This window comes from Panulirus ornatus, chromosome 59, assembly GCF_036320965.1.
Source record: "Panulirus ornatus isolate Po-2019 chromosome 59, ASM3632096v1, whole genome shotgun sequence".
NCBI classification, from domain to species: Eukaryota; Metazoa; Arthropoda; class Malacostraca; order Decapoda; family Palinuridae; genus Panulirus; species Panulirus ornatus.
This window is the reverse complement of record NC_092282.1, coordinates 1,336,859-1,351,527: the sequence shown is the minus strand read 5'-3', so window position 1 is coordinate 1,351,527 and position 14,669 is coordinate 1,336,859. Positions and strand designations below refer to the sequence as shown.

Sequence of the window (14,669 nt, the reverse complement as noted above, 5' to 3'; positions counted from 1 at the left end):
TTGAAAATTAATAATTTTTTTTCAAATACCAAATGCAAGAACATTCTCCATCCCCAAGTCTTTATCATTCCTTCAGTACTCTCCAGTCACTGCACACCTTATGATGAAAATCTCCCTCTATACCTTCAGCTCAGCCCAACAGTCTTTTAATCCTACTGTCCGACATTACATAATCTAGAAGTAACAAGCCCACCATTTGTGCTGTTATAAAAAAAATATTTCTTTCCTTATCTGTTTATGGTTTCCCACCCTAGGAAAGTAACATCAAGAACAGACAACCAAGCTTTCAAGGGAAAATCCAGTTGTAGCTCCCTCCTATGTTCCTACATTTAGAGAGAAAAAATAAAGGAAGAAAAGATTTTCAGCATTCAGCTCCCACACTTCTGTGTCACATTGTAAGACATGCAAGAGATACATGAATAGTATTCTTTCTCTCCTATCACCTAAGTTACTGCAATCTCATAAAGAACTGCACTTTGTTACAAAAGCCTTGTAAAGTCTTCATTATTACAACTTATGCATTAATGGTTGATGGATCAGTAATTAAAAACTAGATAAGCAATGAGAAAGGTAATTCAAAGGTTAGATCTGATCCATGGAGCAGTAACTAAGAAAAAAAAGGAAGACAATGATGGAAAAAGAAACTGTTATATCAGAAACAGATACACATAATATGAAATTATACTCCATTATAGCTACACCAATTTGTATGTGAAAAAACTTCCACTGAACAGCACTACATGAAGTGAAACTACTCAAATATGTGATCCAATCATTTCTCTAAATATCCAAACTCATCTTTATTTCTTTTCCATTCCTACAGCAACATTTTGAAGCATGTTTACAGTCTCAACTGCATCCTACATTTGAACTACTACTATCCTTCACCTAGTCCATGCTTCTAATTTAATCCAATATATTTTCACATTTCCTACATCAACCGTCACAATTTTCACATACTTTCTCCCTTCAATTACCCTGAACTTTACTATCATTCAATTATTACTCATTTTCATCCAACTAATCCTGACCACATCAAATATCAAGACATAAGATGAAACATTATGCAATAAAGTATGTTCTCACCTGAGGGCCAGAGACATCTAAGTCTTCTTCTGTAGAGGAGGCATCACCATGCTCGTGACTATCTCCTGTTTCTTGGGTGTTCTCAATACCCTCTTCAATATCTCCTTCTTCTAATGCTTCTAGTTTCATTTTCATATTCTCTTGTGAACCCTTAGTATTTTCTTTCAGGAATTCAGATTTTTCTACAGAATCCTGCACAAATTTTGCATGCTGTTCAGCTTCTGTGGATTGACATGAGGATTTAGTGGGGTGCAGAGCATCAAGGGGTGGTGTGGTAGTTACCTTCTCTGATTTTTCAGGGCTATCTGGAGCCATTCTAGATTTTTTCACTCTGTCTTTGTCCTTTCCTAAGGCCTTTCGCTTTAATGAATCATTCTTTCCGTTTCTCCCATCCAGTGAGGAGTGGGAATCTTTCAGATCTTTATGGATTTCCTTAACTAAGTGTGTTCCTTTGGTTTTGGTTGTGACTTCGCCACCAGCTCCAGGGTTAGAGGAGGGTGGAGATGGGGTGTTCACAAAGTCAAGAAAAGAGCCGTCTAAATCCTTAACATCTCTACCAGACATCTGAGTATGTGATGAGAACCTACGTAAGAGACTTTGGTGGTGGTCTTCCATGATGGGTTGCTGTTGATCCATCATAATGATCTGCTCTGGTATTACAATGTCAAAGATGAGTCGCTTGGTAGCCATGAGAGCTACAATGGTGGCACAATAGCCTCCTTCATGAAGAATCACTACTGGTACTCCTTCTTCTCTCATGTCTTCATTAGAGTCCATGATGGTCCTGTCAGAGGTAGATATAGAAGGTCCAGGAACATCCAGGTCATTATTTGTAGAGGAATTTCTTTCTTTCAAAATTGCCTGGTGTTTCTTCTCCAGCAACTGCTTCAGCATTTGCCATGACTGATAAAATATTTCATACTGATACTGAAACAGAAAATCAAAGTTAATTCTATCGTGATAAGTAACTGTTAGACTTGAAGAGCTTTAAAAAATGATGAAAATGGGAATCTGGGAATAAATAAGCACATACAACACATGAAAAAATTAGTGTTTTATATTCAATTTTAAACAAAGAATCTGGGATTTAATCTCACTACATGGCAACCCCAAAATTACATTCATGCACCTACTCTATCAATCTATATCAAATATATTCCTTCTTGCTGTGTAAGGGGTAGCACACAACAAACCAAACTTCCCAACTCTGTCCTTCTATCTCACTCTTAGCTCTCTTCTCCTTCCTTACACCTTAATCATATAACTCTCTCCATCTCCACTTACTCAAGGTGCCCAATTTTTTCAGTAATCAATTGTGTGCTTTCTACATCACTTCTTTATTCACTTTTCTTCACAGGCCAACCATAGGATATGCACCTACAGTCTGCAATCACTGCCTTTTCTTTTTTAGACTGCATACATCAAATCAATGTATTATCACTGTAAATTAATGTAGGTTGAGTTATACCCTTTAAATAGTTCTCTAACATTATCAAATTCATATCATTACCCATTATAACCTTAGTCAGGTTTCTAGCTGCTGGCCAACCTACCATTAGTTACATGAATAAGATGAGAGAGTGAATAAGCTTACAGCAGAGAACAGCTGCATCTTACTCCAATATCTCAATTAGTTTTTTATCATGTTTTTCATTTCAATAAACATATTGTACATGCATGCATATGTGTGAGTGTGTGTGTGTAATTTGGCATATTACACATGACCATTAGAATGGATATGACTGAGTGAGACCATTTCTTCACCTATTCCTGATGCTACCTTGCTAATGTAGGAAACAGCAAAAAGTACTAAAGGAAGATATATATATATAATCAAGATCATGGTAACAAAGCTGTACACCATGATCACAATACCAGCTAAAACTGTTTCACTGATAATGAAATTATAACTGTGTACTTACTTTGAAGTTGAAGACATGAAGGTAAGTCACAGAGAGTTGAAAAGGTGAGGTTGAAAGGGGAAGACATGTCTGGGCAAAGAGTGAACGGTTATAGCACTTTTTGTAGCTGATCATCTGGTCCTGGCGCATGCGTGTCAGCACAGAGTTAAGATGAGCCTGAGGATACTGCTGATAAGCAAGATACAGCTGATAGGCATATGAATCTCGGTCATACTTGGAGCACAGTGAGCTCTGGAAATATAAGGAACACTTTTTAATATGATTATAATTATACAGAAATATTTGCAAATATTCAAAGTACATTTAGATATTTGCTTTCAGCAAATAACATAAAATCAAATATGGTACAAAATGAAACTCCATATTCTGAGTAACAAGAAACACATTTATGTACATAATGATGTAAATAGAAACATCTGAAATAAAATAAAAGAAATGTCAGGATGAAATGCCATACCACTGTCAAACCAATTCTACACCAAGAGCTTTCCACACCATTTTACGTTTGATGAATAGGCATGTACCATTAATCAGTATGATCAGTAACTGTTTTAGCATGACAGTACATCTAACTAAAGTACTGTAACTCATTCGCTGAAGGTGAGGGATATACATTTTTCTGTTTACTAAGGGTAGGACATATACTTTAATAATTCTTGATGAGATGCCTCTAACTCAGAGCAAATATACAGTCATTTATATCTGAAGCTGCATCCCAAGCATTGCTTCCCAACACCAAAGCCTAAACTTCTTTCATATACAGGTCAGTATATATGGAGATTTCTATGAAGCCTGTTTGAGATCTGTGCCCCCATGTCATGTAACAATTTTCAAAACTGTATCACCCTGACATGATAATAAATATTACTGATGAAAAACCTTAGTATTCATGTTCGTATGTGATAAAAACTGCAAATTGTTACATATACGCCAGAAATACTCTGAAGTAATTTAGATGCAAGGCAACAGTCTTCGTCCCACCACTCACTACCCTTTCTAATCTGCCCACCTCCCATGCTTCTCATGCCACAAGCATCTTTTGCGCAAACCATCACTGTTTCCGTAAATACATCCCATTCCTCCCCTACTCCCCTTGCGTCATTTGCTTTCACCTTTTTCCATTCTGCACTTAATCTCTCCTGGTACTTCCTCACACAACGTCTCCTTGTGTCTACTCTCATGTATATAAAATTCATTACTTCAGTCACTTCATGTTCTCTTGTCCTCAGTCAATTTCCTTTTTTATCTATAAAACACAAAATCTTTCTTATGTGTCTCAAATCTGAATGCTGTACTGAATAACAAAAGAGGGCATTAATGGACTCCACATACTTGTGGTTACACTGCTGGTTAAAGGTCAACTTTGGTGAGGATGTTACTGTCAAAGAATGAAAAGGAGTACAATCATATAGAGGGACTTCTCACTTCCAAGGAGTGCATTATTTTCTGCTATGAGATGAAGCAAAGCCTTAAAGAAGCTGGAGCTCCAAAAATGGAGTCCTTAGGTTACACCATGAAAATATTTAATTGACTAACGACAAACAAATAAAGATTGTTTTTGCTCCCTTTGCTAAATGCAATTAACTCTCAGCTAACTGTGTATCAATTAACCAGAAAAAATGTTGTACCAAGCTGCATCCAAATATGGAGCCCTGAGGTTACACCATAAAAATATCAAATTGACTATGAACAAATAAAGATTTTTTTTGCTCTCCTTGGTAAATGCAGTTAACTCTCAGCTAACTGTGTACCAATTAACCAGAAAAAATGTTGTACCAAACTGCATCCACACAAAACAATAGTTCATGCAAAAAATAATTTTCAGAAAAGAGCAAACAAAGTAAATCAATAAGTAGATAATTATTATCATCATAATAAAGAAAGTAGGAAAAAAAAGAACATTTAAACAACCTTCATCAAAAGTCCTAAAATTTGTGTATCTTATTTAATTGAAGCTTTTAATTTGAAAGCTTAAAGGGTTTATTATCACGAAGTAACAAGTAGGATTAGCAAAAGCATTTTTTTTCAACTAATCTAATCATTTAATTTGCCAATGAATTGTCTAGTTAATTCAAAGTTACTTGTACTTCAAACAATATCCCCTGTTCTACTTTTTTACTAGTTTCATCATACTAACTAGACAGGAACTTACATATATCAGAGCATTGACCACATAGAAATCTATATCAGAGACAGTGGTGACTTCCTTGACTTTGAGCTTGCTGCGTAAAGAAGAAGCAGCCATTATGATGCGGTACCGTTGTTCAAACTCCTTGACAGTATCAGGCAGATCAGGACACTGTCGAGACTCACTTGAAGCAAACTTTATTACTAATCGACTCATCAAGTGACGGAACATCTTGGCATAAACATTTTCAATGTTCTTCTTGTTTCGTGGAAGTCTTGGCCCCTTCAAATAAAGATGGTTATAATTGATGACATGATATTAGATCTAAACAAACATATAAATGACATAATCATGCAACTTTGGATTTTGCTCCCAAGAGCTGGCTGCATATGTGCCCCCATCACTTGCTAGAGCATGCAATACCTGGCAAGCTGCTGCATCACATGATTACAGTGTAGCCAATGGCAACCCAAGGGTGGGCCGTTTTGACATGTTTCTTTCCCTACAACTGGAAGCTTTAGATATCTCTACCCTCTCATGTCTTTCCCAATAACTAAGACCTGGCACATTTTTAAAGACAAATTTTTCATTACCTCCAAAATTTGTAAATACTTTCCCTTGTTTCTTGTTTTTCCCTTTTCATAATCCTCCCTATACTTCAATTATGGCCCAGCCTTGATGTGGACTTGTGTGTGTGACTGGAGCCTCTAAAGGAAAAAAAAATAGTATGAATAACCATTAATCATCTATTACTAACCTTAAATTCAGCCACAATACTAGCATCCTGCCTGACCTCCTCAAGGAAGATGGCAACATTATCTTCAGTGGTTGGATTCTTCATAATGTAGTTGATGCGTCTCTGGCAGGCCCGGGAAGTCTTATTGCGAGCCTCAGGGAACCGCTCATGCAATAAATCTCTGACTAGACTAAAGGTGATCATCTGACTACGAATGTTGGGGAAGAGGAAACAAGATGCAACCTTGCAGAGTAGCAAGAAGGAATCCTCCGCTGAAGACCAATCAACACGTCTGCAGGAAGTATACTGAGATTGAAAAACAATGAAAACTATGAACGCTACTGAAAAATTCAAACTCGTTTGTTTCTTTTTCATGACTAAATGCCTCTCCTGCCTTAACGAGGTGGTACCAGGAACAAATTAACAATAGCCTCATTTGTAAATTCACTCTCTAGATGCCATGTATAATGTACTGAAACCAGCATCTAACATCCAAAACTAAGCCTCACATACTACTATATGGTTTATCCTTGCTGCTACATATGCCCTAGTTTAGGTAACCTTCATATATCACACAGGTCCTATTCATTCTGCACATATATCACACTGGTCCTATTCATTCTGCACATCTTTCCCCTTTCTGAAAATTCAGGCCCTAATACCTCAAAGCCTCCTTCTCTCAATCCTCTGATCTCTTTCTTGGTCTTCTTATTCCATCGATTCCGTATGTCTGAACAATTTCAAGGCATCCTGGTCAGCTCTCTCAATTAGACTGTACTTATTACCACATCTTTCTCTTATACTATCATTCCTTGCATGATCAACCTGCCTCACACCAAACATTGTTCTCAGGTTTTCCAATTCCAGTGAGTTCAGCCTCTTCCTTTATTTTGCACTCAAGGCCCACAACACACCTGTAGGATTACTATACCTTCAAACACACCCATGTTTGTTCTACTACATGATGACCTCTCCCACATGCTCCCTAATGCACCCAGGACCTTAGCCCCTCCTCTCCTAACCTATGACTCACCTCTGACTCCATGATTCCATCCACTGCCACATTCACTCCCAGGTACCTCCATGTCCTCCTCATTTAAACTTACACTCACAACATCTAGTCTCATCCCCATGCTGCACTTTCTGTTCGCACTTACCCTCAACTTTCTCCTCGCACACACTTTCCCAGCCTCCATCACCAGCTTCCACAGATTCTCTGAAGACTGCCACTAAGGCAATGTCATCTTTTAATAACAATCAATTCATATGCAACATCTCCCAACCCTAGCATACCACAAACCCTCCATTCACTCTAGGATCCTTGCATTTACCCTACCCATACAAAGATTAAACAACTATGGTGACAATTCTTTTCTAACTTTCCTAGAGAGAGATGACAGCAACTTGCATTCCCCCTTATTAAAAAACTAAAGGTTTAAGGTCAGATACAGAAATAAAACGTCATGTTGCCATGGTAAGAAAGTCCCATGAAGTTTTCAGAATTTTTTTGTGCAAAATCCCACTAATTTCATGCACATCAACAATCTAAATAAAATCATAAGTGCTCCCACAATATTTATACAGGCTAAAACAAATGATATTATAATGATGTAACAGAAGCAAGAAAAACATGATAGCATACTCATATTTTTTGCAATGCTGAATGGCTGAGGTCATATACCATATAATGTTTCTCAGTAACAGTATAACTAACTGCATCCAAGAAAGTTCTATATACCTGAAATCAGAAATTATTATTCTTTTCCCTATTAGAATAAAAATACTAGAAATCTTTTTTTCTGATCCTCTATTTTTCTTGTCTCAGTCCCTTAAGGGGTGGGTGCCATGTGCCTCCATACAGAAAGGGTTAAAGATTATCCATAAACATTTCCTTATAATCTTCCAAGTGAATGGTAATGTAAACTTACAGTTTGTTCATTCTCCTAAGGGCAGCACGGTCTTCTTCATCATAGTATGGTTTTTTTGGTGATTTCTTGCGCATTTTTAGCTCCCGCTGATAGCTTGCTGGACGGTTATGCTTCTGTCCATGGCTTCTAGCAGGCCTGTGGATATGATTTTACTCTTTCAGTGATGTCAGAACAAATTTCTTCATACAATATCTTCTCCCTAACCATAAAAGATTAATTTACCCTTGTCTATGTCCATGCATCTTAATAAGACAAGTCACTTCAAAACACCTTAACAATACAAGCCTTTTGCTCAATCTCAAAATCATATCAACAGTCCTTCTATCAATCTTATTCAACTCTACTCCTAAAACTTATACCTCCCTCATCTTTTCATCCATGCATATAACATATCTTCATTATCTGCAACCAAACGGCATCCTTAATACCTATGGCCTATAACAATTCACTCACTGCACCTAACCATCTTTCCTTGATCTACCTCTTTTCTTTATACCTACCATCGCAATATTAGATTTTCATCCTTCTCTCAAAAGCCTTACGCTTTACATGACATTATCATCTTACTGAATTTCTTTCCCTATATCCTTCTTATGACTTCACACCACATTTCTTCTTTCCACCTTTATTTATATATTTTCTTGTTACTAAAATAAAATGGAGTAAGGCCAAGGGTGACTCACTCTGTAGTTGTATCACAGTGCTTTATATGTAAAGTTTACCTCACTAGTGGGGAGTCAGAATCAGATGACTGAGAACCTCCTCGCTTACGTTTTCTTCCTCGAGATGTTCGGGGAACTAAACCCACTGGAACTTCAAGAGTTTTACCATCTGTCCCCATCCTTGGCTGAAATAAGTATAGAAGAGACAAGAAAGAAGGGGAAGAGTACCACTGTTCTTGCATATTCATCTAAATTAGTTTCATGCTGGCTAACTTATTAAATGCCTCAGTACTACATAAAATGCATGAAATCAATGATTTAGGACCCAAAGAGCAAAAGATGCAGTGACCACTTGTGACATAATGGTGTGAAAAAATATGTTGGGAATTACCCCTGGTGTTAGAGGATTCAAAGAATCAGTAAGGAGAGAGTGAGTAATAAGAAGAAGTGTTTATGGTAGGGCATGATTATGCACATCAAATTCTCACTATAAGTATAGAGTAAAACTTGGGAAAGGGGAGCGAATATGGAGTATGGCGCTGAGTTACTGTGCTAGTGATAAGCCTGATTATGGATGATACAGTGATGTTTGATGAGAGTATAGAGGAATTGCAGAAGATCATAAGTTAAGTGAGTTTTCTGATGTGAGTGAGCATAGGCGACTGAAGGTAAATGTGTGGAAAAGTAAAGTAATGGTGTCTGTATGGAAATAGAGTGAAAGTATAGAATTTGCAAAGCCCTACAGAGTAAAAGAAGAAAGTGTATTAAACTGTGTTATAGATATGTGGAAGAGGTGAGAGAATTTAAGTATTTAGGAGCTATCTTAGATAAGTTTGGTGAGATGGAGGGAGAGATAAGAGAGAAAGCAGTACATGGTAGAAGAGCCAATGAGTCCCTTAATAGAATAATGAAGGAGAGACTTGTAAGTAAGGAAGTGAAGAAAGGATTAAGGAATAGCACAGTCCTCCCAACCCTGGCCTATGCAGCCGAAAATATGGACACAAAATAAGTCGCAGAGGTCAAGAATCCAGGCTGTGGAAATGAACTATTTGAAAGGAGCATGTAGCATGAATTGATGGAAAGAAAAAAGGAATGAGGGGGTGTATGAAAGATGTGGTATGGCAGGGAATGAATTGTGAAATGGTAGAGTGGTTGAAACATAATACTTTGAGGAGGCTTGGGCATGTGGAAAAAATGCAAAACGGGGTGTTTACAAGGAGAAAGGACGACCACTTGTGACATAGGGAAACAAGAATGGAAGAGTACTGGAGGGAGAGAAGAGGAGGAAGAATGCATGGAATGATGCATGCAAGAGAGGCATGTAAGGACAGGGATAAGTGGAGAATCTTTTGCCCTGGCCAACCCCTTGACAGGAGTTCCCTGAGGGAATGGACATCAGAGATAAAGATAGATAGATAGATGGATTAAAGGATGGGCTAACAGGACTACAGCTCAGAGGCTGCACACAAAAGTGTGACCCCAAAAGGCAGAATATAAACATTTTCTACCATTTTTGTTATTATCAAATATTGTTAAACCAGCCAAAACAGTGTTATGTACCTTACATGACAAACAAACACACATCAGGTGAAGAGATTTTGTATCATCCCTAGATTGGTCTATGATCATATAAGTACAGAAAGGCAAAGGGCTCCCATGTTTGCTTTAGCCCTCGAAACCCATAGAACTTAATCTCGCCCACAGATTTATACTATAAAATTACAGTTGAATAGCTGTTCCGACAAATGAAATGAAGACTACCTGTCAAATAATGCCAAGCAATAGAAACTAACAATAGAATCCTAATTCAATTCTCTGCCAATGACCACTAACCTTGTATACTGAAAGTTTAACATTACGAAGCCCAGCCAGACGGTGTTTAGGGGACAAGGTATCTGAGGATGGGTGTGTAGTGTTCATCAGATACTGAGTATATGACACAGAACCCTCATATGTGGCTCTCTCCCCTGCATCAGTGCTGGGTGGAAGAAGAGCTGAAGGGCGAGCTGCAGCTGAGTGACCGGATGATGATGACCAGTTACGCTTGAGGTGAGCAAACATTGCAGAGTCTAACCCTCCTGCACCACGTCCATCACCAGGAATACTCCCATTATCTCTGAAATGAAGGGAGAAGGTAATTACATACTATGGAAAACCACATAAAAACTATACTTCAACAATACCAGGTCTGAACTTTTTTCTATTAAGACCAACAAGGCATAGGCAAAACATGTCCCAACTGGCTGTTGGATGAAAGAAAAATGTAAAAGAAAAAAGCAGAAATCAAATAGGGTTTAACAGGTGTTTGTAGACCTAACTTTTAAAGGACAAAACGTTTTTGAAGGGAAAAAGATGAAGGGAAGAAGAGAATTCCACTTCTCAGCTGTTTGAGGGAAGAGGGAGTCACCACAACAGCTAATCCTCAAGTGGCCTGTCTCCACACATATACTGTGGGAAGCAGCAACCAAACACAAGCCTCAGGCAACATGGTAGCAAAGTAGCACCAAGAAACAGACAAAGAATGACCCATCCACTCATATACACATATATATACATAAATGTCCATACATGCACATATACATACATATACATATCAACATATATATGCACATACACAGACATATACATATATACACATGAACATATTCATACTTGCTTGCCTTCATCAATTCCTGGCACTACCCCACCCCACAGGAAATAGTACTGCAACCCCCCCCCCCCCCCCCACTTCAGCAAGGTAGCACCAAGAAAACAGACAAAAAAAGCCACATTTGTTCACACTCAGTCTCTAGCTGTCATATGTAATGTATCAAAACCAAAGCTCGCTATCCACATCCAGGCCCCACAAATCTTTCCATGGTTTACCCCAGACGCTTCATATGGCCTGGTTCAGTCCATTAAGAGCACATTGACCCCAGTATACCACATCATTCCAATTCACTCTACATTTTTTCTTTTATTGTTTTTATTATACTTGATCACCATTTCTCACATCAGTGAAGTAATGCCAGGAAACAGGCAAAGAATGACCCATCTACTCATATACACATAAACATACATAAACGCCTGTATGTGCACATACATATACATTCCCTGTGTGTCGCAGAAGGCGACTAAAAGGGATGGGAGCATGGGGCTGGAAATCCACCCCTCCAGTTTTTACTTTTCCAAAAGAAAAAACAGAGAAGGGGGCTTAGTGAGAATTTTTCCCTCTACGGTTCAGGCATCTGTTCTTTATGCTACCTTGCTAAAGTGGGAAATGGTTGGATATGTATGAAAAAAGAATGAAAGGGTAAGAGAGATGTGTGAAAAATAAAAAGAGTGTGGTTGAGAGAGCAGAAGAGAATGTGTTGAAATGGTATGGACATCTGGAGAAAATGAGAGAGGAAAGATTGACAGAGGATATATGTGTCAGAGGTGGAGGGAACAAGGAGAAGTGGGAGACCAAAGTGGAGGTGGAAGGATGGAGTGAAAAATTTTTTGAGCGATTGAGGTGTGAACATACAGGAGGGTGAGAGGCGTGCAAGAAATAGGGTGAATTGAAACTATGTGGTATACTGGGGTCAACATACTGTCAATGGACTGAACCAGGGCAAGTGAATTGTCTGGGGTAAAGCATGGAAAGGTCTGTGGGGCCTGGTTGTGGATGAGGATAGGAGGGAAAGAATACTTCCCACATATTCCCTGCTTGTCGTAGAAGGTGACTAAAAGGGGAGGGAGCCAGGGGCTGGAAATCCTCCCCTCTCATTTTTAATTTTCCAAAAAAAGGAACAGAGAAGGGGGCCAAGTACGGATATTTCCTCTAAGGCTCGGTCTTCTGTTCTTAACACTACCTCACTTGCACGGGAAATGGTGAATGTGTCATAAAAAATCAAAAGAAAAATACATCAGTATCATTGCTTATATCATGTGTATAATTGCACTTATTTCTAGTTCAAATGGGAACTCCTGACCTGGCTGGTGCCTCATACGTGCTGCGGGCAATGAGAGACTCGATGATCTGGGGCTTGCGGTCCAGAATTTGGATGGTAATTTTCTTTCCTTGCATACAGTTATGGCCACCAAGGGGTGTATGCATGGAGATAGTCCACATGTCATACCTGTTACAAATAATTACATCACAAATGTCATCATAACTATAACTACTGTATTATACCTAAAACAAACAGATCTTTTGATTTGTACTGTCCTGGTTAAAAGCAAAGTAACATATGGTGCTCTTACATACAAAGTCATCCATCACTTAAAAAACAATACAAAACAGCCAAACCCATGGTACGTAATTGCAATACTTCTAATATTATAGGATGTTACCATTAATGTTAGTGATATTGCATCACTGTTACAATACCCAGGAGAAATAAAATGTTATTCCAAAGGCATTATGAAACCTACCAGTACTGATGAACATCCTGCAAGCAACTGAAAAAGTATTCCTTGCGCACATATTCTTTATCAGCAGAGATCTGGTGATAGCCTGGTGATGAAGTGGTGGTATCTATCAGGCTAGCTCTGCGATTCACATAAATGAATACTTGATCTTTCTCTTTCATAATTTGGTGACCATACTGCAGTAAACCTGAAAACAATATTGGCACAGTATATGGTACTTTGTGGTAACATATAAATTTTCTTTTACTTGTTTACCATTTCATGCTTTATAAAGGTAGCATCAGAAACATAAACAGCCTCAGAGGAACTATCCTTGCTTTGCTCCTCACTCTTTCCCTTAATTTGTAAAGTAATGATAAAGGAGGACGGGATTTCCAACACTATGATCCTAACCTCTTCGCTATCTTTTCTGACATGCAAGAGTTATGTGAGTAGCATTCTTTCTCCCCTATCTCAAGGGATAATAACATACATAAATGAAAGAATAAACATACCATGAATGCAGTTAAAGTTCTTTGAATGTAGATTCTGAGGAATGAAAAAACATTACTCTTGCCAGAGCCATGTAAACAATAGTGCATTAAAGCACAGTTTAACCCCCAAATCAAGATACATTCATGAGGAACCACCCCCTCTGATTATCATAAAATTTGTATTATTATCATTATTTTGCTTTGTCGCTGTCTCCCGCGTTAGCGAGGTAGCGCAAGGAAACAGACTAAAGAAATGGCCCAACCCACCCACATACACATGTATATACATACACGTCCACACACTCAAATATACATACCTATACATCTCAACGTATACATATATATATATATACACACACAGACTTTTTCTTTTCTTTTAAACTATTCGCCATTTCCCGCGTTAGCGAGGTAGCGTTAAGAACAGAGGACTGGGCCTTTTTTGGAATATCCCCACCTGGCCCCCTCTGTTCCATCTTTTGGAAAAAAAAAAAAAAAAAAAGAAGAAGGAAGTTGAAAGTTAATGTGTACAAAAAGATAGTTATGAAGTTCAGTATGGGATCAAATGAGATAGCCTGAGTGAGTTCAAATGGGCAGGACCTGGAGGAAGTGGAATGCTTAAGGTACCCTAGCAACAGATAGAACAACAGAGGCTGATTTGAGTCATAGGTCCCAGTCACATTAAGGAAAGTGAGGTTGTGAGGGGAAATCAATGAGAGGATTTTGAAGCAAGGGGTGGGTCTGCAATATGTTGGATGAGGGATGGGGGCATGAAAGGGAAATCAGCTGCTGTTTGCAGACAAAACAATTTTCATTGAAGACTTCAAAAAAAGACTAGAGGCTGGTGACAGTTTAAAAGTGTGAGTAAAAGAAGGAAGTTGAAAGTTAATGTGTACAAAAGGAGAGTTATGAAGTGCAGTATGGGATCAAATGGGATGGCTTGAGAGTGAGTTTAAATGGGCAGGACCCGGAGGAAATGGATTGCATAAGGTACCTTAGCAACAGACGGAACAATAGAATCTATTCTCACTCACCATTCCACCTATAATCCCAGCTTTCCCACTTTTTTGGTACATTATTAGCAAGTTTATAGTTGCCTCCTATTTTGTATGTTTACCTCTCCTATATACCTATAACTATTCTGCAATCATTTTACCTCAGCACTGATACCCTGCATATTTAAGGACATCTTTGTGTTCAAAATATGGATCTGCCAATCATACCCATCTGATGTCTCAAACTACCATTCACAGTATATTCTTTTAAGGGTCTCTCTACACCCCTTCTGAACTTCTCTTTGTTACAATCTCCAAGACTTCTCTGGCACATCCTTGCTTTTCATACT

The 14,669-nt window shown here is 38.3% G+C and overlaps 1 protein-coding gene across 4 annotated transcripts in view; it reads right to left on the bottom strand.

Annotated features, from left to right (window-relative positions):
• Positions 1-14,669, bottom strand: part of LOC139767262 (general transcription factor 3C polypeptide 1) — a 65,309-nt gene that overhangs the window by 19,267 nt on the left and 31,373 nt on the right. For all 4 annotated transcript variants that reach the window (XM_071696426.1, XM_071696424.1, XM_071696425.1 and 1 more), the window contains 9 exons: positions 12,858-13,041; positions 12,416-12,562; positions 10,296-10,578; positions 8,523-8,647; positions 7,801-7,935; positions 5,894-6,164; positions 5,161-5,418; positions 3,009-3,239; positions 1,087-2,013 (listed from right to left, as the gene is read on the bottom strand). In XM_071696426.1, the coding sequence (XP_071552527.1) occupies positions 1,087-2,013; positions 3,009-3,239; positions 5,161-5,418; positions 5,894-6,164; positions 7,801-7,935; positions 8,523-8,647; positions 10,296-10,578; positions 12,416-12,562; positions 12,858-13,041 (2,561 nt within the window). The remainder of the gene's footprint in view (positions 1-1,086; positions 2,014-3,008; positions 3,240-5,160; positions 5,419-5,893; positions 6,165-7,800; positions 7,936-8,522; positions 8,648-10,295; positions 10,579-12,415; positions 12,563-12,857; positions 13,042-14,669) is intronic.